This window comes from Eretmochelys imbricata, chromosome 26 (genome assembly GCF_965152235.1).
Source record: "Eretmochelys imbricata isolate rEreImb1 chromosome 26, rEreImb1.hap1, whole genome shotgun sequence".
Lineage (NCBI taxonomy): Eukaryota > Metazoa > Chordata > Testudines > Cheloniidae > Eretmochelys > Eretmochelys imbricata.
Window position 1 is genome coordinate 12498916 of NC_135597.1, and position 18303 is coordinate 12517218.

At 43.6% G+C, this 18303-nt stretch overlaps 1 protein-coding gene across 1 annotated transcript in view; it reads left to right on the top strand.

The window, feature by feature from the left end:
- Positions 1-18303, top strand: part of LOC144257743 (tetraspanin-15-like) — a 204995-nt gene that overhangs the window by 82788 nt on the left and 103904 nt on the right. The window contains exon 3 of the mRNA XM_077805863.1: positions 11432-11506. Coding sequence (XP_077661989.1) covers positions 11432-11506 — 75 coding nt within the window. The remainder of the gene's footprint in view (positions 1-11431; positions 11507-18303) is intronic.

Genomic DNA, 18303 nt, shown 5'->3' on the forward strand with positions numbered 1-18303 from the left:
CCAGGTGTCCCGATTTTTTTTTAATAGGGACAGTCCCAATTTTTGGGTCTTTCTTATATAGGCTCCTATTATTCCCCCACCCCCGGTACCGATTTTTTCACGTTTGCTGTCTGGTCACCCTGTTTAAAGCAAACAAGGAAGTACTACTTCACACAATGCAGAGTCAACCTGTGGAATTCATTTCCAAGGGAAGTTGTGAAGGCCAAAAGTATAACTGGGTTCAAAAAGAACTGGATACGTTTATGGAGGACAGTCCACCAATGGTTAATAGCCAAGATGGTCAAGGATACAACCCCATGCTCCAGCATGTCCTAAATCTTTGACTGCCAGAAGCTGGGAGTGGACAACAGGGGATGGATCACTCAATGGTTGCCTGTCCTGTTCATTCCCTCTGAAGCACCTGGCACTGGCCGCTGTTGAAAGACAGGATCCTGGGCTAGATGGACCATTGGTCTGTGAACCAGGATGGCCGTTCTTATAAAATGGAGGGCAGAACCACATTGCTCAAGCTTTTGGTACTTCATCCATATATATATATATATATATATATGTGTGTGTGTATATATATAAAAATTTTTTACCCCATTGGTGAAATTCTCCCTTTTGCTCAGTGGTGCATCAGACCTGTGCTGGCCTATCACATGGGTCACCAATCCACCTATCTTTTTTCTTTTTTTTACCTACCTTTTTTCCAATTTGGGGGTGTGTGTGTGTGTGTGTGGTTTGTTTTTTTTTTTGCTTTTTCCTAGAGGAACCAGCTAGCCTCCCATCCATATGCCAATCTGTACCAACCAGTGGTCCTCTTAAGTAGTAACTACCAATGGTCTGACTTTCAAAGATGCTGAGCACCTAGTGAAGTCAATGGGAACTGCTGGTGTTCGGTACCTTTGAAAGTCAGGCTGATCGTGATTGATTCCTCAGGGGAAGCTGCGTCGTGAAGAGTGAACTTCAAAGTGTTTTGAGGTTTGGTTTCAGATAATTACCCAAGATATTCAGTCTCCTCCTGAATCTGGAATTGGGCTGGAACTCTGAGGCACTTTCTTGCAAGATTTTGGAGGCTTCCTGTCGTGGCTGTAAATACCTGGCAATTCTGGGTCAGCGGAATCCTGAAAGTTCTAGTGTGGGACACATTTTTTCCAGCTCCTTGGTGTTCAAAGGGAGCACTTGGGTCCAAGTACCAAGAGTACCCTGCCCCAAGCTCGCTGTTGGAAGGAAACCCCATTACCCCTGTGTGTACAGCAGGGATCAAGTCAGACTCAATGGGGGGGGATGTGTTTGGCTTACAGCCCCCTGCTGCCCTTGTGACCCTGTCTTAACCCAGACAGAGAACCCTCTGATCTTGTAGGCAAATATCAATGCAGCCCAATTTAGGGATTTTTGCCTCATGCACTGGATAGAATAGGACAGGTGCTGCATTGCTGCCAGATTTGGTTTGGATCCAGGTGTTAATTCATCCGAGCCCCAATCAAAGGTGAAGTCATTCTTGTTTGGGACCGTCACTGATTGGGACAAAGGGTACTGATCATGTATTATGATCCTCTCTCCCTGTGAGCCTTGTGTCGATTCTCAATTTTGCTGTAGATAAGACTAAAAAAATTATTTTTTTAAATGAGTAAAAAGCAGTCCGTGGAGCAGCTTCACAGCAGTTGAAATGATTAATTGTTTTCCAAAGCATCTGAGCAAACAATAAGTGTAATTTATTGCTCACATTGGGATTGATGAACTTTTTAAAAGGAACTGGCTCAGGCAAATGTTAATTTAATAAGAAATCAGGAGCTTGTTCCCACTTCATCTGGCTTGTTTTGAGCAGGATAAATTGGTAGCAAACAACCTTTATTAGCTATTTTTGCTCTTTAAAGTTGAGTGGAATTTTGTTGCCTGTTTTTTAAGGTGGCTGCTCAGTTGTCAAGGAGTTGGACACATTGAGTTAAATATATCCCTGATATAACTTCCTTGACTCTAATGTGATGACTTTATACATATACCATTAGCCAAAAGGAGTCAAAGTCTTGCAAAGGGGTCATATTGCCAAACAATCTGTAGTGTAACAAGTGTTGCAGTTTGTCCTAGTGTCGATGGCAAGCCACTGTCCAACTGGTAAAATGTGGTGATTTCAGTAATTAAGACAAGCAAGAATGTAACACTGTTGAAGAGAGGTGTATTTGGGTGGGAAGCAGGGGAAAGGTTAAGGAGCAAATTCGTTTCTGCTGCTTCACAGAGACGATGGATGAAGGGTGTCAAATAGATATCTATGTGACCTCAATAAAGAAATATGTCATCTTGTAGTGGTTCCTAAATTTTACGATAGAGCTAGGAATAGAACTTTGCTCGCATGACTCCCCACCCCTGCCCCTGTGCACTGAGCCATTCTCTTTCCATCATTAGTCTCCTCTCTTCACCAGTACTTAACCCCTTACTGGTCACAGAAGGCTCACAACGTACATCAGCCAGCGCAGTTTGTGGTACTGAAGTAATTAAAATTATGTTGAAGTCCTCAACGTTCCCATTTTTAGGGGGAGCATTTAGTTGGCTTGATGAAATCCGCCATGAACAGGGTGATTAACAACTAATAATTGTGCTACGTTAGGATTGAAAATTAAATTCAGAACAATCTGATAAAAGCATCACCGTCAAGAGGGCATTTCTCTTAATAGCAGGTGCAGCAGACATTAACCATTGACTCTTTATTCAAGAGGAGGGGCTAACCTAAGTGTCCTGGCTATATTTCAACTCCTCTGCCTTATCTGAGTATTTATCATCATCATCCATCATAATCATGAAATTGCAGCATCTTGATTAATTATATTGTTATGTTTCCACATAGACTAATGGCATGTCTAGACGGCAGTCACCGGATGTTTTTGTAGTTTAAATTGATATTCTCAAACTCACTTTATAATCTGGCTAGCTCAGGTCCCTGAGCAGTGAGGCTGTGGCAACGTGGGCCCTACAGACTTAACCAGAACCCAGGGTAGTGACTCTCAGCCCGAGCCTGTACTGAGGTTCGCAGTGCTGCAGCCTCGCTATTTTGAGAGCCAAGCTACCTCGATTAAAGCAATTTTGGGCAGGCCGTCTCCAACTGCAATTATGCCCAGTGACTACAGTCTAGACCTATTCTACAAAAAATAGTTTCAGTGCAGATGGCTTTTATTCTAAAGCAAAGGAAACCACTAAGAAAGACAGGTCACATATAAAGACTACACAAAGGAAAGCACAGTGTACATGGCTCATTCTGAAAGTCAGCAACCACTCTGAACGAACTCTGGCATTGCTGTGCTAACCGGCAAGGAGGCCGAGTTCACCCTTTAAGGTTGAATAGAATTCAGTGACTAGCTACGTGCACCACCCACTCTGCTTTCCTAAGTAGCTCCATTCTCCATTTCTTGTGTTAAACTGCCGTGGGGTGGCGCTGTGTGCACTGGTCCTGGGTTCTCACCTTCTCTATTGGGTGACAATTAATGGTGGTGAAAGTGACTGCTCCGTGCATGTCTGTGCAATCAGTTGACGTATATAGGTGTGAATTTGACCCACTGGATCAAAGGAAGCATTAGAAGCCAAACATTAGGGCACACTACAATGTAACAGAATAAACAAGAACGTCTCAACCCCTGGAATTATGCCAATCACATACAAATATGTTAATAAGCCAGCAAGGCCGTCTCTATTTTATCAGATCAAGTGTGTTCTTAATTAACACGGAGGCTGAATTCTCTAATAGAAACTTAATGATTGTCACAATTTTAGAAGAAGTATCTAATGGAAACTCAGATACAGAAAGAAAAGGAGTACTTGTGGCACCTTCAAGACTAACCAATTTAATTGAGCATAAGCTTTCGTGAGCTACAGCTCACTTCATCGGATGCATTCTCCTTTTCTTTTTTGCGAATACGGACTAACACGGCTGCTACTCTGAAATCAGAGATACAGGTGTATTAACAGAAATGAATAGAGAGGATTAAAGTAAAGCCAAGAACTGACAAGGAATTCAGTATATGATCTTTGAAGGACAAACTCTTTGGAAAGCAAAGAAAAATTACACATCTAATTATCTACTTGGGGTTTCTCTTTGACAAATTGAAGTTTTGCAATTTACAGAGTTAATTAAGTGGCCGTTCTTTGCAGACTCTCTGCTTTCTAAGAGGTCTCATTTCAGTTTTCCACATTATCAACAATTCCTGTGCTCCCCCTAGCAGAGAGAAGAGTTCATTTTAGGGCTAAATGAGTATTGGTCTGGTGTCCCTTTTATAATTCTTTCAAGAAGTAGTCATGTTTGAGTGTGATCGCAAGGAGTCTATGGGTATGACCATTTTGTCCCTTCTAAAATTACTTTCACTTGAAATGAGTACCAAACCCAGTGATTTAATCCAAGATAGGATCAATAAAAATCTGTATTCATTTCCTCTGGATGCTGGTAGGTTGCATTCAGTTTTCTTGTGCTGTAGATGGATTAGAGCTAAATAAAGATTTCTGAGAGCGCTGTGTTAAATGTTTGTTTTTGCCGATGAAACACGTTCACTGTTTTTCTTTAGTTGCAAAGTAGTGCAGAAATATTTTGTTCTGATACATTGAAAGTCCATGAAGCAATTATTTCCCCATAATAATAGACCTTTCCCTCTATAGATCTTAAAGCCCTCTGCAAAGGTGGATGAGCATGATCTCCATTTTGCAGATGGGGAAACTGAGGCACAGAGGGACAGACACTTGCCCATGGTCACACAGTGAATCTTAAGCAGATGTGAGAACAGAACTGAAATTCTGGTGCCCTGCTCATGAGACGACCTTTCTTTCCTCAAGTATTATAACCTGTATGCCCATCACTGCTTTGGGGGTTTCTTTGCTGGGCTCCTCTCTATATATCATTCCTTCTTGTACATATTTGCCCCAGTTTACTGTTCTATCCACCATGCCCAAATTAATATAGCAGGTTTTACCCTTGGTTAATTGTTATGGAATTCCTTGTCTGATTACATTAGACGCACTCTGTCCTGATCTAGATTATAATACATGGGGTGACATTTCTACAGTGCTGTCTCTAGGTCTGCACTGCAATAAAACACCCACAGCTGGCCTGTCAGCTGGCTCAGGCTGCAGGGCCATACAATTGCTGTGTAGACTTCTGGGCTCGGGGTGGAGCCTGGGATCTGGGACTCTCCACCATCATGTGGTCTCATAGCCCAGGCTCTGGCCCAAGCTCAAATGTCTATACTACAATTATCTAGCCCCACATCCCAAGCCCATGCGAGCCCAGATCAGCTGACATGGGCCAGCTGCAGGTGTTTTATTGTGATGTAGACATGGCCTATAAGGGCTTGTTGACATGAGGACATCTAGGAAGGTTAATCCAAATTAATTAAAGGTGTGAATTTGAAGTGTATTGGTTAAACTGCATTCAGCCCCTATGTAAATACCCTCATTTAGAATTAAAGAGGCCTTTTATTTTAATTCACTTCCAATGTGGACTAAATCAGATTAATTCTGAATGAGGGAGCTGAATGCAGCTAACCCACTTCAAATTCACATCTTTTAATTAATTTGGCTTAACTTTTCTGGATGTCCCTATGTCAACAAACCCTAACAGTTAATTGTTAATCAAAGCTTTGCTCCTGATCGCTATCAGTTTAACAAATATCAGGGGGATAGCTGTGTTAGTCTATATCCACAAAAACAACAAGGTTTTTACCCACAAAAGCTTATGCTCAAATAAATCTGTTAGTCTTTAAGGTGCCACCGGACTCATAGAATCATAGAATAACAGAGTTAGATGGCCTCCAGAGGTCCCTTCTTGTCCAACACCCTATCCAGAGCAGGACCAATCCTAACTAAATCATCCCAGCCAGGGCTTTGTCAAGCCTGACCTTAAAAACTTCTAAGGAAGGCAATTCCACCACCTCCCTAGGTAACGCATTCCAGTGTTTCACCACCCTCCTAGTGAAAAAGTTTTTCCTAATATCCAACCTAAACCTCCGCACTGCAACTTGAGACCATTACTCCTTGTCCTGTCATCTGCTATCACTGAGAACAGTCTAGATCCATCCTCTTTGGATCCATCTTTCAGGTAGTTAAAAGAAGCTATCAAATCCCCCCTCATTCTTCTCTTCCTCAGACTAAACAATCCCAGTTCCCTCAGCCTCTCCTCATAACTTGTGTTCCAGTCCCCTAATCATTTTTGTTGTCCTCCTTGTAAACTACTCCTTGTAGTTTAACAAATAATCTCTCCTGTTTCCAGTGGCGTATTCTGTGAACCTGCATGTTTGTTTCATTGTAACCATGCTGTTAAATTGTCACCACTTCCTTAAGCCTTTTGACTGGACTCATTGAGTTTGGTAAATGATTTTTTTCCGTACAACTCCCTTGGATATTTGCCTTGGAAGGTGCTTTGTAAATGCATATTTTAATGACACAAGGATCAAATTTAATGACTGGGTAAGTAAATTGCCTTTATAAAGTTGCTCTGTATTTTAAAGACAGCGTCTGATGGGGTAGTTAGAATCCACTGGAAATAAAAGAGTTACCTTGTAACTATCAGAGCCGAGTGAGAGAGAGAGAGCACGAAAGAGCGCATTTGGATATGTTTCTACACTGTAAAATGTGCAGAGGACATCCTTCCATTCTTATCGGGGAGTCCAAGTTGATCAGTGGGTGGTTTTTTGATAAGCATAGGCCTGAGCTACAAAGTTGGGAGTAAAATGCTTTGAGATCTGTGAATGAAAAGCACTTGGAGCATCAGGTATTCCTACTACCATTGAGTATAGCTGGGTGCATAGTAGCATGAGAGAGAGCTGGACTAATTTTATGAGTGGTATTGTGTGGGGGCAGGACTTGGTGGAGTCAAAAGTCTGGAGGGTCCCTTCTGCTTCATGTCAGATGTTTCTAAATCTCATGCCTCAGGGCTTTAGATAGTCACTACAGAGGTCAGGAAGAGATTACTCTTCCCCCCACAAAATGTATTCTTGGTGGGGTTTTTTTAGTCTCCTTCCTCTGATGCATCCAGGATGGCTGGAGATGGGACACGGGATGGGGAGGGCCAGGGCTCTGAGGTGGCACCGAGCATTTTCTCTCGCAGGTGCTTGGCTGGCTGGTTCTTACTCATAGTGCCCAGGTCTAACTGATCATCATACATGGAGTCGGGAAGGAATTTTCACTGGGTCAGACTAGCAGTGACCTTGCTGGGGGCGGGGGGGGGCGGGTGTTCACCTTCCTCTGCAGTGTGAAGTGCAGTCTGCTTTCCAGGATCATCTGGGTATGTATCACACACTCCGTTTTCTGCTGTTGCAGGGGCCTTGGGCATTGGTGCCCCTCAATCCCTCCTGTTCTCTGCCTGTGGCACATAATAGTGGACTGTAATACCTTGATCTAATTTCAGAGGCTGGGTTTAGAGTGAAGGTGCTGAGTGGTGTTTGGTGGCCTGTGAGACACAGAAGGTCAGACTAGATCTGGTGGTCCCTTGTGCCCTTAAATTCTGTGATTCTCTAAGCTGCTAAACATCATGATTTTCACTGGTTGCAGGACTGGGCGGATTCTATTTTAGCAGGGCCGCCGGGCCTCATTGCCACGTCAGGACCTCCGTCTCAAACCCAACTTGTCAGCAAAGAAGCTTCTCTGAATTACTGTGGCAAGAACTATTTCAGGACCCTTGGCTTCATCCATCATTGTGGAGTCACGCATACAGCTAGAGAACAGCTTGTGATAAAGTGCAGGTCCTGTCTGCAACGGGGTAATGCAGTGTACCAATGCCATTTGGTGCTTCACTGCTCTGTCTCACAGTGTATATTATATAAGATTTTCCTCTTTAGATCCCAGTTCCACAGAGAGATTGGTTGGCTAGGATGAGAGGAGCAAAAGTCTGGATCAGGATGCACAAAATTTGGAGGTGTTCATAATCCAAACCTTGATTTATATTTTGTAAATGGCCTTGCCTTTAGAATGGGTGAATGAAGCACCCTGATCTGAATATCCTAAACTTTAGAGCACTCAAAATCTAGATCCATGTGCTGAGCATAAAATTTGTCTCTGAGGTACTAATTGGATAGGCTCAGCCCCATATCTTAGTGGATTTGCATTGGCCTGTTTGGTAAGATCTAGCAAGGCATTCAGGTTCCAAAAGAAGCCCTTGATCTTGGTACCTGAGTTTGCATACTTGTGTGTGGAGGAATGTCTTTGTCTAAGGGAAATATTTATGGGACTAAACACAAGATCTGGTCACCTCGCTACATTCTCATTACCCGCTAACTGAATTATCACACACAGTGCAGCTCTCATGTAACTTCGGTGCATAAATGGCTTCCTGAGGGGCACAAAAGCCTGTGAAAGACATAAAAACTAGAACATTTATTGGAATCCTACAGGACCTAAGCAAGCTACAAACTGCCTGACGTCGGGAAGTAACTTTTCTTGACTACTGCTTAGTTGTCTTGTATGGGATTATTAGAGCATCCAGTGCTCGCCATTGTCAGAGATTGACCTTTGTTCTACTCTGGTACAGCAATTCCTCTGTTACCAACCTGCATACGCCCATACGAGCCAGCAGCTGTTCTGGAAGCTGGTTCTCAGCTCTGTGGAGAGAGCTTGGGTGGGAGGGCTAAGGGCAAGAAAAAATCTCTGCCCCTTTTTGTCACTGTAAGACCTTGGCGTCAGTAGGGAAGAAGGGAATGCGTGTTAGTACTTTTGTTTAGACAGGACAATTGGTGTGTAATATGATAGCTGGTCAAGGCCAACCTTAGCAGCCGTGTAGGGTTAACCTCGACCAGCTAAGGGTATGTCTACACTGCCCGCGGTGATCGATCCAGCTGGGGTCGATTTATCGCATCAAGTCTAGACGCGATAAATCGATCCCCGAGTGCTCTCCCATCGACTCCTGTACTCCACCGCCGCGAGAGGCGCAGGCGGAGTCGACAGGGGAGCGGCAGCCATCGACTCACCTTGAAGACACCATGGTAAGTCAATTGAAGTACGTTGACTTCAGCTACCTTATTCACATAGCTGAAGTTGCGTAACTTACATCGATTTTTCCACCCCTCCCCCCGCAGTGTAGACCAGGGCTAAGTAGTGTTAAAACTACAATTGGCCTGGTCTACACTAGGGTTTTAGCTAATGTGTTAAAAGCCCACCTTGTTTCTAGTATAGACGTGGCCTGAACTGGTGGGATAGCTTGGGAGAAACCAAACACAGGTGACAAGCAGTGAGCTCTGTCCAGGCGAGATCTTCCTCCTTCAAAACCTGGATGGATTGATCTGGAATTTCTCCCAGGCATTCTTTCTCTCCTCTCTCCAGCAGCTCTTATACAGCCAGAGAGTTAACCCTTTGTGTATTGGGGTCCCAGTGACGTCCTTGCACCCTGTCAGTCAATTAACAGCAACTGTCTTCTGCTGATTAGAGCTGCATTGAAGCCTCTTGTTTTTCTATGAATAAAATACTTTTTTTTTTTATTGATCATTTCTCTAGCATTTAAATTCTGTAAGCCCAGGGCACCATCTAGCAGATATGGTGATGTCAGGATCAGACTAGTTTAGAAGCAGCTGTCAATTAGGACAAGATTGTTTCTCAACAAGTGAGTTGACACCCCCCCCCCCATCCCAAAACACCCTCATCCTTCAAAATCAGATATTCTCTGTCAGCCTCTCAAAACACACACCATGACCGTGCATAGCCTTATCGTTGTTGCATTGTTTTATTCTTACAGTAAATGTAAGTGAGGAATCATGAACATTTTTGACTTTGAATACATGGTCGCCAACCTGAAAAGGTTGAGAAACCCAGAATTAGGACATATGAGCATAAGTCTTTACAACATCTGGGCTCATTGGTCATTAGAAACTATATAGTTCAGTGCAGACAGCAATGAAGTTATGGCCTGCTCCCACTCGCATTAAAATCAGGGGCAAAATTTCCATTGAGCTCAGTAGTGTGAGATTGGGCCTTCCTGGTGGAAACCAAAGGAATTTGTGTAGGGGATGGAATGTTGAGCCATGATGTGTTTAAACATCCCCACTCACGCAATGAGAAGCAGCATCCTAGGAGGCCCTAATTACCTGCAGTGACAATAAAGCAAATCGACGAGGAAGTCTCTGGTACCCTGTGAGGAGAAGCCAGGAGTAAACTCTTGTGAATGTTTCATTACATTAAATCTATTATGATGAGGAGCAATAACATTGACTCAGACATATGTGAAAGACCAGCAATAAAAGCAGAGGCATAATGAGGCTATTACAAACAGATGAGTGGAGTGCTGCCATGGAGTTATGGTTAATAAGATGTCATGAATACATGGGTATAAAAATTGTGACCAATCCTCCGACCAATTCTCATCTCCTCCTTGGTCTTCTGGCTTCTCGCCTGTGTGTTTCTATGCTTATCTATACAGCAACTAGATGCTAAGCTGATTAGCACTTTGGGAGAATTGCTTGGTAAAAACTAACCGACGGCTAATGGCTGTTTGTCTGCTAGAGCCCCAGCTAGAATCCAACTGAGTCCTTATATTTTGCTGCCCTAAAACTGTTCGTGTACTCCCAATTGGACTGGAGCCCTTTCTGTCCCCTCCTGTCCCGTCTACATTACCCACTGGATTGACAGGCAGCGATCGATCCAGCAGGGGTCGATTTATCGCATCTAGTCTAGATGCGATAAATCGACCGCCGATCGCTCTCCCGTCAACTCTGGTACTCCAGGGCGAGAGGGGCAGGTGGAGTTGACAGGAGAGCATCAGCCGTCGACTTACCACAGTGAAGACCCCATGGTAAGTAGATCTAAGTACGCTGACTTCAGCTACGTTATTCGCGTAGCTTAGATCAATCTCCCACAGCGTAGACCAGGCCTAATAGAGTTAGGTCAACGTAAGGCAGCTTGCATCGACCTAACTCTGTAAGCATCTACGTTAAAATGTAGCTCCCACTGATGTGACTCGCTTTAATAATTCCACCTCCACATAGTGCTTAAGTTGATGTAGTCAGGGTGACGCAGCGTCAGTATAGACGCTGCATCGCTTACGTCGACTGTTGCTGCCTTTCAGAAGCCATCCCGCAAGGCCCCACGCTGGCAGTTAAATTGGCACAAGTGTTCCTGGTAAAGACGTGCACTGCTAACACAAGGAGCATAGTGTGGACATGCAAAAGCAATTCAATTACTGCAGCGACATAACTTAGGTCAGCTTAATTTTGTAGTGGAGGCTTGCCCAAAGTCTCTTTGCACTCGGGCATTTCAGTGGTGGGTGAGGCGATACTTAAAATATGCCTAGTATGTGCTACGCTTTATGGCCCTTCATGATAAATGTCTGTATATATATTACTGCTATAACCCCCTAATATTTCCTCAAACAAGAATTTGATGTAAGTAATATCACCCTTTTGTTCATGTCTTATGAGAATTGTAATGAGTCAGAGTGAATACATCTTTGGCTAGAACGATACTAATGGTCTACTTTGTCTTTTCTATGCAGTTCTTCTGGGTCCTTCTGGTGATCTTCATCACTGAAGTGCTGTTGATATTCATTGAAATAATCTTCGAAAACAAGGTGAGCTTCTTGAACTTTTTACTTGGAGCGTGCAAATCACATTTGTCCTCTCTGAAGAATGAGGAACTGCCTGCTCGATTCACCTGAGCAAAGGAGAATTTGTTTTCTCCCAAGTCATTGTTTTCAGTGTTAGTCTATTTAAGAGACTCTCACCTCTTCTTCTTTCTTTTCTGCATGGCTGAAAGCTAAATATTTCTCATTGACCATTTTTTCCTATATTGTGTGTTAGTTTTGCAGTTATATAGTCTCTTGTACACTCTGAATTAGGAGAAATTATGTCGGAATTATTAATAAAAATACAATGCTCTTTAACTTTCCTCTTGCCCACAAATTAGGTTAGAGATACACTAGATGTTGGCACCAGAGCTGAACACCAGGTTTCAATCTACCGACTCAACTGATACCTTTAAAGAAATTTCCCTCTCCTGGTATATGACCACATTGTTAGAAGGGTTGGGTAAATATTGTAAACAAAGGATGGGAAGAACTTTTATGTCTCTTGGATGAGAGATACAACCAAGATTCTCTGACTAAACTTGGGGATTAAAGTTCCTCATGGGAAAATTTTTGAAAGGGGATCCTTCCATTGGCTCTCCGTCACCCACTGTATCAAGTTTCAAATGCCTGCGTAGGGCCTAAGGATATTAAATCAACTGAAAGTAGAACTCAGTGGGAGTTGGGTGCTTAATGCATTTCAGTTCCTTTGGAAAATCCCAATTGGTATTCCAGGCTCACTATTCCCTTGGGGAAACAATGTCCTGAACTTTAATGGTGAGATTTTCAAAGACACTTAGCTGGTTTGGATGCCCATTTCTCATTAATTTTAATGGGAACTGGGCATCCATATCCTTAGTCAGCTTTGTAAATCTCCAGCTAAAAACCCACAGGAACTTTCTGTAAGGATAGTGGGTTTTGTGCAATGTTGCTTTGCCAGCTTGTCCACGACACCCTGTGGTACTGTCCTGCTATAGTGCTGGTTTTGTTTTATTACTACAGTAGAGACAGTGAAGTACTGTGGGATGGGAAATGGTCCTAGAAACATAAAATATGCAAAAAAGTTTTAACTTGTTGCTTTAGGGCCTATACTGTGTTTTCTTTTGTAGTTAGTTGGTTTCAATATGGGATTTATATTAATAAAATTCACATTGGATTCTAATTACACAGCTTAATGGGAGTGTTAAATAAGCATTGGGAAAACAGTTTCCAGTCTTCCTCTTGTACCGACCACTGAGCTCTCCGACTTTTGCCACTGTTTTGTATGGAAATTTAGTTACATCTGTCAAAACAATAAAGGGGCCAGCAAGAGCAGAAAGTGGGCATGAGTATTGAGTGAGCATGTCACTCCAGGAGACTGCTTTCAAAATAGCAGGAGGATTGGTTCAGGGGCTTGAAATTGCTCACGAAAGCTCATGCTCAAATAAACTGGTTAGTCTCTAAAGTGCCACAAGTACTCCTTTTCTTTTTGCGAATACAGACTAACACGGCTGTTACTCTGAAACCTAAAAGTCATAGGGAATCTTCTCCAAACTTTAGTTACATTCACTCCTGACGTTCTCTTTTGTAATGTCAAAGAAAATAAAGGCCATTGATAACTTTTTCTTTACTGACTAATTTTATAGGGCCAGAAGAATTGTGAGACAGGGACAGACAATTGCTGCATCAAATGCAGTGTCTCCTCTCACCCAGTGGTCACTACCAAGTGTTGCAGCGAATCTGTGAAACTCACATGATGCACCCGGTTAAATATGCAGCTCTGTGTTATAATGGGGAAGAGAGATCTTCCTGATCTTAGTTAAGGATCAAAGTTTGCCCTGAAGCATTACGATTAATGGTCCTTGTCACTTTTACCCTAGTTTAGTTATATACTGGAGGGTGACATTCACTCCTATGTACAAGGCCCCACTCAAAGCCCTATGCATCACTTAAGCCCTTTTGCAGTCTTTCCAGCAAAGGATTGATCTCTCCCCCCATCCCCCCAAATCCTCTTTGAAACGTGCTGAGCTTATTGCCTCAATTATGTTAAATGATGCTTGAAAGTTTTGCCTGTATGATGCCTGTACATCACTGTAATGGAGAGATTAAAAATGCTTACAATAGTTGTTCTTTTCTGCCACTTCTGAATTAAGCTGAAGAAACCCTGCTACTTCCAGTATTAACTTAACATCACAGTCAGTTAAATGCCTTAAATACAGAACCATAATCTCTGCTGGCTCTCACAATACTCAGTATGGCTGAACCATTTCTAAAATGCATACTTAAGGGATTATAAAAAATCTGTTCTTTTTGTATAAATGATTTCATGGCTTCTTTAGCACTATAATGGGTGGGGGGGTGGTTAAAGAGTGTATTATCTCCTCAGTGACCTCAAACCCTAAATACAAATCAGTATTCAGGAGGTTCGATCCTACTGAGTCATAACCAAAGAAAAGGTTTTCATGAGCCCCTGTAGTGAAACAGAAGTTCACATGGCTCGTTGTTGCATTACAGGAGTTACAGATGCCATTTGTTATGGGTTAGGCTTCCAGTTCCTCCTCCTGGGTTGGTACCGTGGATGGATTATCTCTTGCGTTAGGCCATCGTATTCCAAACAGGCTGAGTCACCTGAAGTTAGAGATGTGGGGCCTGATTCTTCATTGCCTTGCAACGTAAGTTGTCATGTGTCCCTGGGGACAGTGAGTGTAAAATCCTTCCAGTTGCATGACGGAGCAGAGGGCTCTCTTTTTGGTGCACAACCGTAACCGACAGCACGAGGGGTGAGGAATCAGGCCCTTCTTCTTAACTCTGATTTCTTCTTCACGTAGTGTCCCTACAGGTGCTCCACTCTAGGTGTGCTAGTACCCCCTGTGTCTTCAGTTGGAGGTTGCTCATAGCAGTGTCTCTTCGGCCCACGCACACGCGTTAGTCGGCCCTGTGCCCCATGCCGTTGTTGTATAGAACCACCCTCAGTTCCTTCACCACCACCTCAGCCTGGGACTGAGCTCTGGCAATTGTCCCATTGAGATTTCCCCAACTTTTCCTCTTTTATTAATAACACATGCCAACCCGCCAGAGGAAGAGGATGATCAGCGGGAGGGAGAAAAGCTGCAAACATTTTTTAAATGGAATTGCAACCCGTCGGTTAAACTTGTGGCTTGAGTAAAACCATTAGCATCTAAATCATCCCTTAATTTAATTTAATGGGCGATATAAATACTTAATTAAAAATCAAGCAATTGGTGAGAGAGAACAGAGATTTAACAAGCGATGAATCTTCTTGACCTATAATTGTCACACTGCACAAAGCAAATGTGAATCTGCATTTGGAATAAACTACTAGGCATTTAATTATGCCAATTGATATGTAAATGTGCTCATGGAGTTGCAGATTTAAATTAAATACCTGCTTTTGCTGCCTTGTGCCAATTGAATGCATCTGATGAAGTGAGCTGTAGCTCACGAAAGCTTATGCTCAAATTCCTTAGTCTCTAAGGTGCCACAAGTCCTCCTTTTCTTTATGCAGCTAAAATTATTTATCCCTCGGCCATTTAACCACTGTCTTAAAGTCTAGATTTAATTCAGAATGTTGTGAATGGATAGTACCACTGGTCTAGAGTATAAGATTCTTTCAAGAGGGGAACAGTATGTCTCCGTGGGGCCTACAATATTAAATATTCTGGATCATGTAGCTTCTAGATACAGCTAAGCATAGAAATGGTCACAGACAGCCTCCTTATGAGACTGTCTTGCTTTAAATTGCTTCATCACACTAAACAAACAGTTACCTAATTTATAGGTGCAGTGGGTTCTTAGAGCGCTCTTAAAAGTTTCTGGATAGCCGGGGAGAAGAGGATTACTACCATGGCCTCATTCTAACACCAAATGACCATAAGAGCTCAAGCCTTAGGAAGCAGGAGCGACTCCTTCCCTGTGCGACCTTGAGCAAGTCTCTCTGTTTCTCAGTATCTTTATTGGGAAAAATAGGGATAAATCCTTCCCTACCTCAGAGGGGGTAAATTCTTAAACGTTTGTGAGGTACTGTGGTGACAGGGTCGTGTACATACATTACAAAGACTGGTGCCCCAACACCTTGCAGCCTGAGTGTTCACTTTACAGGCATTCTCAGGGTGTACTTTGCCTTCCTGCAGATGAACACAAGTGGCAAAGACTTGCATCTTTATGCTGCCAGCAAAGAGACACAGTGTGTGCACTTGTCTGTTCTAAAATCAGTGTTGATCATCCCATGAAGACATACAGGAAAGTGCTGGACGCTCAGAACATGCACAATGAAAGCCGTTCAATATTAAGCCAAAAAAAAATCTCTCAACTGAAAAACCTAAAAAAATATTTTGGCAACACACCAATTTTTCATAAAAAAAACTATTAACGTTATGTTGGTCAAAAACATTCATTTTTCACTTGAGTTTCTTTTTAAAATGGAAAAGCATTGATTTTTTTTCCATCAAAAAATCAATTAAAATAGTTTTGGCCAAAAGAATAAATTTTTCATTTAATAACCTCAAAAAATCTTTTGGCAAAGATTTTGATTTTTAAGCAAACAATTTATTGAAGAAAATTTCTGGCAAAAAATGAGTTTGCAATTAAAAATCTTGATAAAAGAATTGGCAAAAAATTGCTTTTTCACTGGAAAAAATCAACTGTACAAAGTGCAAGCTGGTCTCCATATTGGAAGAGAAGATTGAAGGTCTGGAGCAACAGATAACGACCCTGCGTTGCATACGAGAAACAGAGGATTTTCTGGACAAAAGTCAGGATATGCTTCTACGGGCACAAAGCTCTAAAGATTTAGAGCAGGTTGCACAGCGGAGCCAAGAGGCCAGTGAAGAAGCTTGGCAACATGTGACCTCCAGAAGAAGAAGGGGGAATGTCCGGATTCCAGCAACGCGGACACAGGTAACTAACCGCTTTCATGTTCTCTCCACAGGTACCATTGCGGAGAGTGGACCAGATGATATGTCTGGGGGGAGAAAGCAGAAGGAGACTCCGCTGGATGGAAGGCATGAGATGCACTGTCCTGAGATGGGGGGTTTCACGACCACCACTCCCAAGAGAAGGAGGCGGGTGGTGGTGGTCGGGGACTCTCTCCTCCGGGGTACTGAGTCATCTATCTGCCGCCCTGACCGGGAAAACCGAGAAGTCTGCTGCTTGCCGGGGGCTAAGATTCGCGATGTGACGGAGAGACTGCCGAGACTCATCAGGCCCTCGGATCGCTACCCCTTCCTGCTTCTCCACGTGGGCACCAATGATACTGCCAAGAATGACCTTGAGCGGATCACTGTGGACTACGTGGCTCTGGGAAGAAGGATAAAGGAGTTTGAGGCGCAAGTGGTGTTCACGTCCATCCTCTCGGTGGAAGGAAAAGGCCTGGGTAGGGACCGTCGAATCGTGGAAGTCAACGAATGGCTACGCAGGTGGTGTCGGAGAGAAGGCTTTGGATTCTTTGACCATGGGATGGTGTTCCATGAAGGAGGAGTGCTGGGCAGAGACGGGCTCCACCTTACGAAGAGAGGGAAGAGCATCTTCGCGAGCAGGCTAGCTAACCTAGTGAGGAGGGCTTTAAACTAGGTTCACCGGGGGAAGGAGACCAAAGCCCTGAGGTAAGTGGGAAAGCGGGATACCGGGAGGAAGCACAGGCAGGAATGTCTGTGAGGGGAGGGCTCCTGCCTCATACTGAGAATGAGGGGCGATCAGCAGGTTATCTCAAGTGCTTATATACAAATGCACAAAGCCTTGGAAACAAGCAGTGAGAACTGGAGGTCCTGGTGATGTCAGGGAATTATGATGTGATTGGAATAACAGAGACTTGGTGGGATAACTCACATGACTGGAGTACTGTCATGGATGGTTATAAACTGTTCAGGAAAGACAGGCAGGGCAGAAAAGGTGGGGGAGTAGCACTGTATGTAAGGGAGCAGTATGACTGCTCAGGGCTCCGGTACGAAACTGCAGAAAAACCTGAGAGTCTCTGGATTAAGTTTAGAAGTGTGAGCAACAAGGGTGATGTCGTGGTGGGAGTCTGCTATAGACCACCGGACCAGGGGGATGAGGTGGATGAGGCTTTCTTCCGGCAGCTCACAGAAACTACTAGATCACACGCCCTGGTTCTCATGGGTGACTTTAATTTTCCTGATATCTGCTGGGAGAGCAATACAGCGGTGCATAGACAATCCAGGAAGTTTTTGGAAAGCGTAGGGGACAATTTCCTGGTGCAAGTGCTAGAGGAGCCAACTAGGGGGGGAGCTTTTCTTGACCTGCTGCTCACAAACCGGGAAGAATTAGTGGGGGAAGCAAAAGTGGATGGGAATCTGGGAGGCAGTGACCATGAGTTGGTTGAGTTCAGGATCCTGACACAGGGAAGAAAGATAAGCAGCAGGATACGGACCCTGGACTTCAGGAAACCAGACTTCGACTCCCTCAGGGAACGGATGGGTAGGATTCCCTGGGGGACTAACATGAAGGGGAAAGGAGTCCAGGAGAGCTTGCTGTATTTCAAGGAATCCCTATTGAGGTTACAGGGACAAACTATCCCGATGTGTCGAAAGAATAGTAAATATGGCAGGCGACCAGCTTGGCTTAACGGTGAAATCCTAGCGGATCTTAAACATAAAAAAGAAGCTTACAAGAAGTGGAAGGTTGGACATATGACCAGGGAAGAGTATAAAAATATTGCTCGGGCATGCAGGAATGAAATCAGGAGGGCCAAATCGCACCTGGAGCTGCAGCTAGCAAGAGATGTCAAGAGTAACAAGAAGGGTTTCTTCAGGTATGTTGGCAACAAGAAGAAAGCCAAGGAAAGTGTG